At 53.3% G+C, this 12,038-nt stretch overlaps 1 protein-coding gene across 1 annotated transcript in view; it reads left to right on the top strand.

Annotated features, from left to right (window-relative positions):
• Positions 1 to 12,038, top strand: part of SDK2 (sidekick cell adhesion molecule 2) — a 266,728-nt gene that overhangs the window by 152,358 nt on the left and 102,332 nt on the right. The window contains exon 3 of the mRNA XM_007454389.1: positions 5,287 to 5,393. Within this exon, the coding sequence (XP_007454451.1) occupies positions 5,287 to 5,393 (107 nt within the window). The remainder of the gene's footprint in view (positions 1 to 5,286; positions 5,394 to 12,038) is intronic.

The raw sequence follows: 12,038 nt of genomic DNA on the forward strand, positions 1-12,038 counted from the left end.
CGTGATGCCAATACACGAGACCTGGCCTCAGGGACACACATACAAGTACATAGAACATTAAATCGTGACACATGCACCAGGTCTGGCAGGGGCAACCCTGGGGTAGCCCAGAGGAGATTCAGGAAGGCTTCCCGGACGCAACACGCGAGCTGAAACCAGAGATGTTCCCTGCGGGCTGAGGAGAGGCACGTGGAGAGGTGACAGTGGCTTGTTTTCATTAGAAACTGCTGGGTGTTTGGTAGAGTTGGGGCCAAAGGGGAGCTTTGTACTCCCTGGGGGCGGGATCTCTACGAGCCCGATGCCCGGCTGTCCCCTGGATGCTGCAGCTGCTGCAGACCCCTGCGCGTTTGAGTAGGGCCTGTGCCCCCTGCGCCTCTGCTCGTGCCCTGCACTGTGGCCGGGGGGACCCAGTGCTCGAAAAGTCCCCACCACCCCTGTCCACCGGTGAGGGGGTGAGTTGAGGCAGAAAGGAGGGGTGTGTAGACCCGCATCTTGGACCCAGCATCACTTTATCCCCCATGTTCTGTCATCAGAGGCAGGGGCTCCTCCTCCTTCCATCCACTGCCGTACAGCCCACCACCCACCCGGCAGCCTCCCGGGGCGGGGGGCACCCAGCGTGCCCAAGCGCCGCACCCCACCACCGGCTTCCAAGGGCCTTTGCCTCCTTTACTACACAAATGTCTGCACGCTGTGTGGGGAAGAGTCCAGGGCGCCCCCTGCTTTCCCAGGGCTCTGAGGACAGTCTTACCTGTCCTGGGCCTCACCTGCCACCTCGCCAGCTCCTGCTCTGCTCCTGGGCACCCCCCAGGACCCCCTCCTCCGGCGGGAGCATGGCGGCTCCCTTCCATCCCCAAAGCCCTGTTAGCAGATCTGGACGTGCAGGCTCAGTGGCCACGGCTCACGGGCCCAGCCGCTCCGCGGCATGTGGGATCTTCCCGGACCGGGGCACGAACCCGCGTCCCCTGCATCAGCAGGCGGACTCCCAACCACTGCGCCACCAGGGAAGCCCAGAAGGGTTACTTTAAATAACAGTTGCCTACAAGCCAAAAATAGTGCTCCCAGGCAGGGAGGGGAACGCCAGAGACAGCCCGGGGAGGGGGGCTGCACCCTGCTCTCTGCCCGGCCAAGGATGCTCAGACAAGGATGCCCACCTCCCCACAGTGGGGGCCGAGGGGAGGCCCAGAGCCAACCACTGCGACCAGGGAAGCCCAGAAGGGTTACTTTAAATAACAGTTGCCTACAAGCCAAAAATAGTGCTCCCAGGCAGGGAGGGGAACGCCAGAGACAGCCCGGGGAGGGGGGCTGCACCCTGCTCTCTGCCCGGCCAAGGATGCTCAGACAAGGATGCCCACCTCCCCACAGTGGGGGCCGAGGGGAGGCCCAGAGCCAGGCCTCCTCTACTGACCTCAGGGTGGGGCAGACCTGCACCCAGCTGGCCTTCCTCGGGGCCCCAGATGGGGCCTGGGGCTTCCTGGCTGAAGCAAATGAACTAGAGCTTTCTGCAGAAATCAACTTTTATTAAAGTTTAAATTTCACCACACATCACTGACGTCAGCAAACAAACCCAGATCCAAGGAGTCCCTGGTGTCTTTTTTATAATATATCCTGACACAATATGCTCAAAGCGCATTTTTTAATTTTATTTTTAAAATAAAAGCAACATATGCGAACGATAACATTCTGATGGCGTAGAAAGACGTAAAATCGAAAAGTAGACGTTTCCCTCCTTCTGCGTTCCTAATACCTCTCCCACAAGGCAGATCACATGTTTTGGAGTATCCATCCCGGAAAAATTGTATGTCCATGCTAGAGGGTATATATGATTATGCATGTGCAGGTATATACAAATATGTACTATTCCAGTTTACCTGCATGGTATCATAACACTTACACTGTTCTTTGACTTTTTTTTTTTTTTGGCTCACAAACTCAAAATTCTTTTTATTGGGTCAATTTGCGTGATCCTAAACATTAGACTAAGGGCTTGGTAGCCTGTATCAATAAACAACAACTTATCAAGTGATAAGAATACATTATCTCTCATGTCCCTAACACTCAGCTGTGATACTATTTAGCTTATTTCTCGTGTTTTTAATTTCCATAAACATCCGCCGTCTCCAGCTTCGACTTCCTTTCCATGCTTTGTGCATCTTGGAGACTGTTCTGTCTCATCCCATACAGGTGTTCTTCATTCATTCTGTGGCTGTAGCATCATTAGTCGATTCAATTCCATTTTTGATGGATGAGACAGAACAGTTTTGATGGCTGCTTCTGGGTTTTGTTCGTTTGTCTCTGCCATTACAAGCAAAGCCACAGTGAACATCCTCATACCTGTTTTTTGTCACTTTTTTTTGTTTTGTTTTGTTTTGTTTTGCGGTACGCGGGCCTCTCATTGTTGTGGCCTCTCCTGTTGCGGAGCACAGGCTCCGGACGCACAGGCTCAGCGGCCGCGGCTCACGGGCCCAGCCGCTCCGCGGCGTGTGGGATCTTCCCGGACCAGGGCACGAACCCGTGTCCCCTGCATCGGCAGGCGGACTCTCAACCACTGCGCCACCAGGGAAGCCCTTTTGTCACATTTTTGCAAGTACATCTGAAAGACCAGCTCGCTGGAGCACAGCCTCTGGGTCAAAAGACTGGAATATTCTTACTTTGATCGATTCTGCCCCAAAGCCTGGACCAATTTACACTTTCATCAGCCAATCTGAGATCAGCCTCCCTACCCCCTCACTCTTGCCATGGGTGTAATCATACAAGAAAATTTTTGGCAATCTGGTATGTGAATATTGTCTTGTTTTTGACTGGACTTTCTTTCACTGTGACAGAGGCCGAGCATCTTTTTGTGTTTGGCCATTGCTGTTCATTTTCCTCTCCCTGGTGCTTTTTAATAATATCTGATTCCATTTTCAAAGATAGAGAGCTTTTCCAGACAATCTCTCCTTCCATCTTCCTCTTGGGTCACCCCATCACTTTTAAGACCCAAACAGTTTACCCAGAGCTGTCCCCCCCTCTCCCCCAGGGAGTGATGGGGCAGAGTCAAGAGAGCCTGTGATGGGCTTGAGGACGGAATAGAGGGAGAATAGGAAATTTGCCAGAGCCTGGGTACCCGCTATCTCCCCATCATCACGCTGTGCATATTAACGAAGGACAGATAAGAGCTGCAGCCGGTGGCAGAGATAAGAGACTTGGACAGCCAGAAGGTTCTGGATATTAATGCAGAGCCAGAGCAGGCTTGGCACACAGCCACCCGTGAGTCTGGGGCTCGTGCAGTCCCAGGATGGAAGGTGGGGCCCTTTGGGGTGGGATGTCCGTGTTGAACAGGGTAGCAGCTGGGCTTGGAGTCCGAAAGGTTCTTTGGGACCCTGGCCCTGCCTCTTACTGCCTGTGAGACCACAGGTCAATGATGTGATATTTCTGAACCTCAATTTCCTCACCTCTAAAATGGGGAGGGGGAGCTAATAAAAGTATTGCCTCCATAGCGTTAGCAGGGAGATTAGGTGAAAGACTCTCAATTTCAGACCCACGACAATTTGCACCTGTCCACATCAAGTGAGAAAAGTGAAGCTAGTGTCGTGGATGCGGCATAAAATTTCAGTTTAAAATGTGTTAAAATTGCTTTGATGCTGAGATTACATTTCTTTTTTTGTGATCTCAAAAATGTCCTTTTTAGATAAAATACTGACCATTTCTATTCCTTTTTCTCTCCGTGCCTGTATCCCTTTTTTTTTTTTTTTTTTTTTTTTTTTTTTTTTTTTTTTTTTTTTTTTTTTTTTTCGTTTTTTTTTGGTCTTGATTGTTTCCCGGTTTGCTTTTTGGTCGATTGGTTTTAATGGTCTTACTTGGCCGTAAGTAAGACAATCTTATGTCTGGCCCCATTTTTTTTAAGTGTTACTGGTCCATGATATCCAGTAGTCTGGGAACTGCTGTGTGAAATAAAGAAATGAATGAAGGGAATTCCCTGGTGGTGCAGTGGTTAAGACTCAGCGCTTTCACTGCCAGGGGCCCCAGGTTCGATCCCTCGTTAGAGAACTGAGATCCCACAAGCCACGTGGCGCAGCCAAAAAAAAAAAAGAAAAGAAATGAAATGAATGAAAAGTACTGAATACAGCATCTGAAGCATAGGTGGTGTTCAGAAAGTGGTAGTTGTTTCATCATTCTGAGATGCTGATGGACACTGTCTAGAGCTCACATAAAAGAAAACTTGTCAAATCCTACAAATAAGGTTGCCCTGTCCCAGGGTTGGCATAGCCTGGGAGCAGGTGGCAGTAAGTTTGTTCACCAAGTCAGCTGGCAAAACCTAGGACACCCAAGGGCAGGGGAGGTCTCCTAGGCACAAGCCCCTGGATCCTCAGAGGTCCCTGCTGGGCCATTCACTGCCCAAGGATCAGAAAGGTGATCACCAGATGGGTGCTAGGGGAACCAGCCCCCTCCATACCAGAGAGCACCCATCATCTGCCGTGTCTCGCTGCCAGAAGCTCCTTGCGCTGACCTGCCTGGCCTCCTCCTTTCCTCCCAGCCAGGTTAGCGCCCCACACACCTGCTCTCCCCCTGCCCTCCCCCCAACACCAGACTCTGCAGCACTCAGGCCAGTGACGTGCTCCCAAAGCAGGATACCCTAGAGCCTCCTTGGATTCATGCATTCTGGCCTCAGGGCCCACACGTACAGAAAGCCAACCTGCCCTGCCCAGATGGCTTTGCCTTTTTCCCTTCACAGAGCTTCAGTGGAGCTGTCTGCAACTCTAAGCATGGAATGATGCAAAGTGTTTGGGAAAACGTAACTCTCCCTGCCTCCATTTATTTATTTATTTACTTATTTATTTTAACATCTTTATTGGCGTATAATTGCTTTACAATGGTGTGTTAGTTTCTGCTTTATAACAAACATACATCCATTTAAGTTAACATTTATGGCGTATCCCTGGTCCAGGCTAAAGAAAATGCCTGGAGGCTAAAGTCATGCAGGTCGCAGGCAGGGGAGGACAGTAGCCTCCAACAGACCCAAAACAGTCCTGGGAGGCCTGGTCACGGCCACAGTCAAGGGCTCAGGCACAGCATCTCCCGTCCTTGGGAAAGTGCAGGCTCCTTCCTGGGCAGCTGAGCAAAAGCCTTTGGGAGGGACCTCTTATTAATAAGGACCCTTCTGTGACCCCCATGGTAGAGCCAAGGGCTCCCTGGCACCTTTCATTATGGAAGAGGGTGATGTGGCGACCTCTGCCCTCTGACCCTGGTTTGACCTCTGCATCCCTGTAGCTGCCCGACTTGCTCACTGGCTGTCTCGTCTGCCCCCAGGTACATGATCACCAGCCTGGACCGTACCCACGCCGGCTTCTACCGCTGCATCGTGCGTAACCGGATGGGCGCTCTGCTGCAGCGGCAAACCGAGGTCCAGGTGGCCTGTGAGTACAACGCGGACTTGGGGCGGGTGGGGGGAGGGCGTGAAGGGGGAGAGGATCCGCAGAGTCGTCACCCATCGGCCACACGCTGGGCAGAGCCAAATCCCAGCTGTGGCTTTCCACACTCGCTGGGTGCTAATGGTGGCCCTTCCCGCCATCTGGGAACCAAGGCCCAGAGAGGTGGCAAGAGCTCTCAAGGCCACACCGCTGACACGTGGCACACATCTGCTGGCTATGAGTTCAGCACTCTCTAGATGGGGCCAGCTGCTTCTGCTTTGAAAAGGAGGCCCTGTCACCTGCTTCAAGGGACTCCTCTGGGTTTGGCCGCCAACTTGGGGGATCTTCGTAATGGCAGACTTCCCGGGCTCTTCTTGGCAGATTTCCCAGGGCCCCGCCATGACCTTAACTTTTCCATCCTCCAGCTTGCTCAGCCCTGGAGCAGTAACAGCTTGGGGGTCTCCACGGTCTCAGGAGGCGTTGGGAGATGGCTGGTGTGGGTACCGTAGCTCTAAGAGGGAGAGGGGACCTGATGAGTCAGGGTTCCTGAAAGGGCCAGGCACGCAGAGGGTAAGGTAATAGACCCTCGCCGAGCCTTTGGGGTAACAGACTTCCTCCACTGCCACCAAGCCCCAAAGGGCTCCCTCAGATGGAGGACAAGAGGGAAGCCTCAGAAGAACGCAAGGGCATCTCAGGGACCAGCGCACCAATCCACCCCCTCCCCCTGTGACTCAGTATCCCCTTCCCAGACCTGCCCAGACCTGCCCCCCATTCTAAGATAGCTGCCTTAGAAATGAGCAGAAATGAGCCTCATTATGGGCTGTTTCATTCTGGGATTTTTAGGGGGAGAGGTCCAAGGTTGCACCGTGGGCCACGGGAGTGTGGAACGCCTTAATGAGCCCTGAAACTTTTTTTTTTTAAAAAAGGACACCCTCTCATCTGGGGCCCACTGGGGCTTGACTCAGATTTAGCGCAGGAGAGAGCTTGCTACTTGGAGAGAAGTGGGGCAGAGAAATCGAGAAGAAAACCTCAAGTGAGGGCAGAGAGTGTTTATAATAATTATGGAAAACAACCGTAATCAGAAGTGGAGGACTGACTGTCCCATAAATCAGCACTAAAGGCAACTCAGCTTACTCAGAGGAGTGGAAAGGGCCCGAATTAAAATGATGGATCAGGGCCGCTGGCAGCCAGCTGGAGGGCTCCCACAGAGCTTCATTTAGCCGGTGCCCAGAGTCCAGCAGTGCAGGGGTAGCCGTGCGTCAGCCTGCAGAGAGACTGCTCAGGCGTGTGTCTGTGTGCACTCCAGGGTGGGTGTGGGTTCAGGCATGTGTTTGTGCAAATGTGTGTGTCTGGATTGGTCGGCGTCTTTGTTCACCTGTGTGCACGTGAGAACGTGTGTGTGTGTGTGCAGTTGAAAATAGCTTTCAGGACACCTGCCAGTCCAGGCTGTCGGGGGAAGCAGGCGAGTGTCTGTTCCAAAGCCTTCGCTCACAGGAGATGATAGAACTTTCTGGAGCTGAAAGCCACAGAGATGACATGAGTCTCCCCTGGGCTGGCTCCGCTGATCAGAAAGAGAAAGGGACAGAAGCAGTGTCTGTGTGGCTGAGATGTTTCCTTCCTTGGCTGTGGTAGGGATCCAGGACCCAGGACTCAGCCCCTGACCCCTCTCCCACCATAGGCATCTTCCTTTTCACATGAGGATGCTCCCTTGAAACCGGGCCTGCATGTGTATGGATCCTGTCCCCAGACCCAAAGGTACCCTCCTGCCCCCCAAGCGGAGGGATGGGTTGTGACCAGGCCCATGTGCAGAGCAAGCGAGCCCGTGCACTGATGGAGGGCAGAGGCCTTTGTTAAGGACTCAGGTGTCCCTGGTATTCCCTGCATGTGGCAGAGAAGGGCTCAGACCGACCTGGGGGTGAAAAGCAGATGGCAGAGACTCAAGGTAGCCAACGCCCTAACTGTCTGCCCAGTCACAGACCCTCGAGGTGGGGGTGTCCCCCCAACGTACACACACACACACACACACACACACACACACACTATAGGCTCTCTGGGTCCTGAGGGTCCTGGACCACTCCAGGTGATGCTGGCCGGAATGACCCCAGGTAGCGGTGACATGCAGGGGGCCTGGCCCAAACCCATGAGGGAGCCTGGGACTCTGCAGTGCTGAGATCCAGTCAGGGGGGAAGGATTGGGAGGGAGGGTGCCTAACAGTGTTGGTTAGGCTTTCGTGTTGGACGGACCACATTCGAATCCTAACTCTGCCCTCAGTCACTGTGTGACCCCAGGGAAGTGACTGACCCTCTCTGAGCCTCACCCAGCTCAGGTTCCTCATCTGTAATGTGCATCTAGTACTACCTGCCCCTAGGCTTTGCCCTTCCTTGAGCCCGTATCCACCAATGCACCTAGCCAATGCCTACAGATAATACACTTTGATTCAGCGAGACTAAATGCTACAATGAACATTCTATATTATCATTTTAAAGAAGGAAGAAACAGACCACAGAATGGAATGGCTTCCAGCAAAAGTTGTCCTGGCCAGATGCAGAGCAAGGAGCTGCCACTGTCCCCTGGGCCATCGGCCAGCCCGGCCCCTTCCCCTCCACCACCTCTCACAGGGGCATCCCTGCCCTGCTGCTCAGAGCTGCCTGTCACCCTGGGCTCCAGGCACCTTCTGGGCACAGTTACAACCATGGTTGTCACCATGTGGCCACCGGGCTACATATGGTGTTGCTGCTGCTGAGCTGTGCAGATGTGGTTACAGGCCCCTGGCAGAGAGCACGGGGCACCTCGAAGGGGCCAAAGGGGCGGTGTGGGGAGACCCAAGTTCAGCCCTTCCTGACCACCAGGTGCAGCTCCCTAAGCTGGTACCCAGGGGCCGGTGCCAAGACCCCAGCCTCATCTGCCCCGGGCCGCTTTGCAAGCCTGAAGCTCTGTCCTCCAGAGCGCCGTCAAAGCAGAGAGCGCCCTGTGCAGCCCTTTGGGCCCTAAAGCAAGAGTTAGGGGAGCCTTAGAAACTTCTGTCTGACAGCTGAGAAAAGCACTTATCTTAACAGATGGAGGTTTCGCCCAGCCCTGGTGGCCACAGTGGGAGAGAAGGGAAACTCGCTGCCCTTCCCCCATCCCCACCTCATCCCAGCCTGCAGAGTGGAAGCCCCCACCCCATTTACAGATGAGAAAACTGAGGCTCGGTGTGGCTGAGGGGACTCGCCAGAGTCACAGTTAGGAAGCACCAGAGGCAGAAGCCGAAGCCATGAACTGAGTCCACACCTCCCCACACTGCTGCCTGAGGGCGAGAAGAGAAAAATCAAAATGGTGTCCAGCTGCGGGGAGGGCAGTTGCTGCTGGGGCCAGGGGTCAAAGAGAATCAGAGGGACACCCCTGGACTGTAAGAATTCGTGTCCAAACAGCCCTGTGAGTAGATGCGGCCCCCACCTAGGCTGAAGGCCATCTCACGCCACCAGGTGGCCTTGACCTGTCACCCCTTTTCTCTGCTCTCAGCAGAGATGAGCAGATGAAAAATGCTTACAGCTAGCTTCCGGGTTCTTTGTGTGCCAGGGCACGACCCTTGGGAGGACGCGAGGGAGAAACCGTGGATTCTGGCCCCAGTCTAGTCGGTGACTAGCTTAGGGCTCCGGACACCTGGGGAGTAGGGGGCCGGGGTGCAGATAGAGAAGGAAGCACGGCTTCTGTTTCCCCGAAAAGATATGCACGAGCCCAAGAGCCTTCAGAACAGTCACAATCACAGGTCCAAGCTGGACACCTGCGTCCCTAAGGAGGTGCTAGTGGAGCCTCCAAAACACTCTGCCCTCAGGTGAAATTGTGCAGATGTGCCCTCTTTCCTCCGTGGGTCCCTAGGACAGGCCTCAGAGGTAGGAAGGCATGTCTAGGAAGCCACATCTTGAGATGGGGAAATTGAGGCTCAGAAAGGTCAGAGGAGGGACTTCCCTGGCGGTCCAGTGGTTAAGGCTCTGTGCTTCTGCTGCAGGGGGTGCAGGTTCTATCCCTGGTATGGGAAGTAAGATCCCACGTGCCTCGTGGTACAGCCCAAAACAAAAAGATTGGGGCTCTTAAAAGAAAGGTCAGAGGACAACCCAAGTTCCCACAGCCAGGATTTCTACCATCTCCTTTCTCCTGCCTTGCCACCAGCAGCCGTAGAGTGGAGCCGTGGACCCAGCCATGGACCCAGCCATGGACCCTGAGTTCAGATCCCCCTCGCCTCTCCCTAGCTGTGTGACCTTGGGCAAATTACTTAACTTCTGTGTGCTTTTGCCTCCTCATGTGTAAAAAGGAATGTTAATATTAGTACCTACCTGGCCGGGTGCTCACAATAAGTAATCAGTCAGTGCACACGAACCATCATAAATGGCGCCCAGCCCAGGGAACGCTCGGGGTGGCAGAGTGTACACGTCTTCTCTCCGCCAGGCCAACCAGGGAAGGCGTCCTGGAATAAACATTCACAACCTCTCTCATCCTACCTTCGGAGGTATGGTCCTAGCCGCCACCTCTGCTCTCCAGGGCTGGGGCCAGGGTGAGGCAAGTGAGGCAAGGAGGATGCAGAATTTAAGGAGGCACTCCCTCTCAGGGACTCACCGTGCACCTGCAGGACCCTGACAGTGGGTACCTCCTTAAATCTTTCACCTTCCTCGTCCATCCCAGTCCTGGGCCTCTCCCAGATTTGTGCCCTACAGACCTCCTGCATCTGTCTGTCCCTCCGTCTGTTTCTTTTACACAGACACACAGATGCTCACTGTTCTGAGGATGGATGGGGTATGGATGCTTCTCCAAACCCCTCATCTTCCCTCCTTGGCTGTTTCTGCATCCCGGGGTGGGAGGGTTTTGTCCTGGGGTTTCAAGCAGCCTGTTCCACAGGGACTGGCTCAGGCCAGGCCAGGCAGGCCCCACCCCTGGCTCTCATCCCCCTTCCCAAAGAGGGGCTGTGAATTGGGTTCTAAAGAGAAATTAATAAGGCAGCTGTGCTAACCACTAATGATAATAGTGAAGTCATTACAAAAAGATTATTTACATGTTTTTTTTATTTTAATAAATTTATTTATTTATTTTATTTTTGGCTGCGTTGGGTCTTCGTTGCTGCGCGTGGGCTTTCTCTAGTTGCGGCGAGCGGGGGGTACTCTTCATGGTGGTGCGCGGGCTTCTCATTGCGGCAGCTTCTCTTGTTGCGGAGCACGGGCTCCAGGCGCGTGGGCTTCAGTAGTTGCGGCACGCGGGCTCAGTAGTTGTGGCTCATTGGCTCTAGAGTGCATGCTAAGTAGTTGTGGCGCATGGGCCTAGTTGCTCTGCAGCATGTGGGATCTTCTCAGACCGGGGCTCGAACCCATGTCCCCTGCATTGGCAGGCGGATTCTTAACCACTGCGGCACCAGGGAAGTCCCCTCTTTACATGTTTTTAATTACAGCAATTAAGGGGAAGTCAGTAAAATATCCACCCACCTCCCCAGCTCCCTTCCTGACCCCACCTCGAATCTCTGTTTTTATGAAGTCGCTATAAATTTCTGACCTGTGGCAAGTGGACTGAATGGCTGAGAGTGTTGGGCACGCCTTCTGGAGTCGGCATCCGGATTCTGTGGGCACCTTTTTGTCCTCCTCGCCTGAGCAACGTCCCTGACCCCATCCCAGCCCTCACCAGGTGGGCGGATGGCTCAGACTTAGAACCCCCAGCAATAAGCCCACCCACACATCAGAGGGCCAAGAGCCCCTGCTCCACTGGGGAGCCTGGCCTGCCCCCTGTTCTACTGGGCAGCTTGGCAGCCACCTGTACAAAATGAGAGCGGCGGGCATCCATTGTCACATGGGCTGGAGTTCATGTCCAGAGTGCCACCAATGGGCCCACTTTTCTTAAGCCTCAACCTGAGTGTGTCTATTGAATGTAGAATGGAGATGTGGAAGGAGACGTGGCGGAGGAGGTGAGGCATTGGGGACAGACGGTGACATTCTAAGATGCGATTGGGCGTTTCAGTGTTACTCAGGATGCAGTGGAAGTCATGGATGGTTAGAGGCAGAGGCATGATCGGAGGGAGAAACAGCATCTTCATAAGAAACAAACACAACCACAGTGAGGTACCATCCCACTGCAAAAACCAGAGTCTAGCAAGACAAGGTGTTAATACAAAGTCCCACCACTGCTGGTGGGTGTGTGAATTAGCAGATTGGTGCATATCAGGAAAACAGCTTGGATTACCTCATAAGATTAACATTTGCACAACCTACAACCCAGCAGTTCCACCTTTAGGTGCATCCTCTAGAGATTCTCTCAGCCACATGTGCCAGAAGATCCATGTGAGACTGTTCTTAGCAGGACGGCAAAACACTGATAACAAAGCCAGCCTGCAGCAACACTGTGCTATCTTGATACATGGACGTCCAAGCAGCCATGAAAATGACTAAACCAAGTACAAGGACGGAGATGGAGCTCCCAAAAAACACGTTGCACAAAAAAAAAGCAAATCACAGTAGGTGACATACAAAATAACCCAAAGGGCTTAGAAACAGGCTAAATTAACAATAAATTGTTTAAGGATGCATCTACGTGTGGTGAAACTTGAAGGAATAAAAAAAGCAATGACATGATTGGCACAGCATCCAAGATGGCAATTACCTCTGGCAAGGGAGGGGATATGCTGGGAGGAATGCC

Source organism: Lipotes vexillifer, unplaced genomic scaffold (genome assembly GCF_000442215.2).
Source record: "Lipotes vexillifer unplaced genomic scaffold, Lipotes_vexillifer_v1.1 scaffold518, whole genome shotgun sequence".
NCBI classification, from domain to species: domain Eukaryota; kingdom Metazoa; phylum Chordata; class Mammalia; order Artiodactyla; family Lipotidae; genus Lipotes; species Lipotes vexillifer.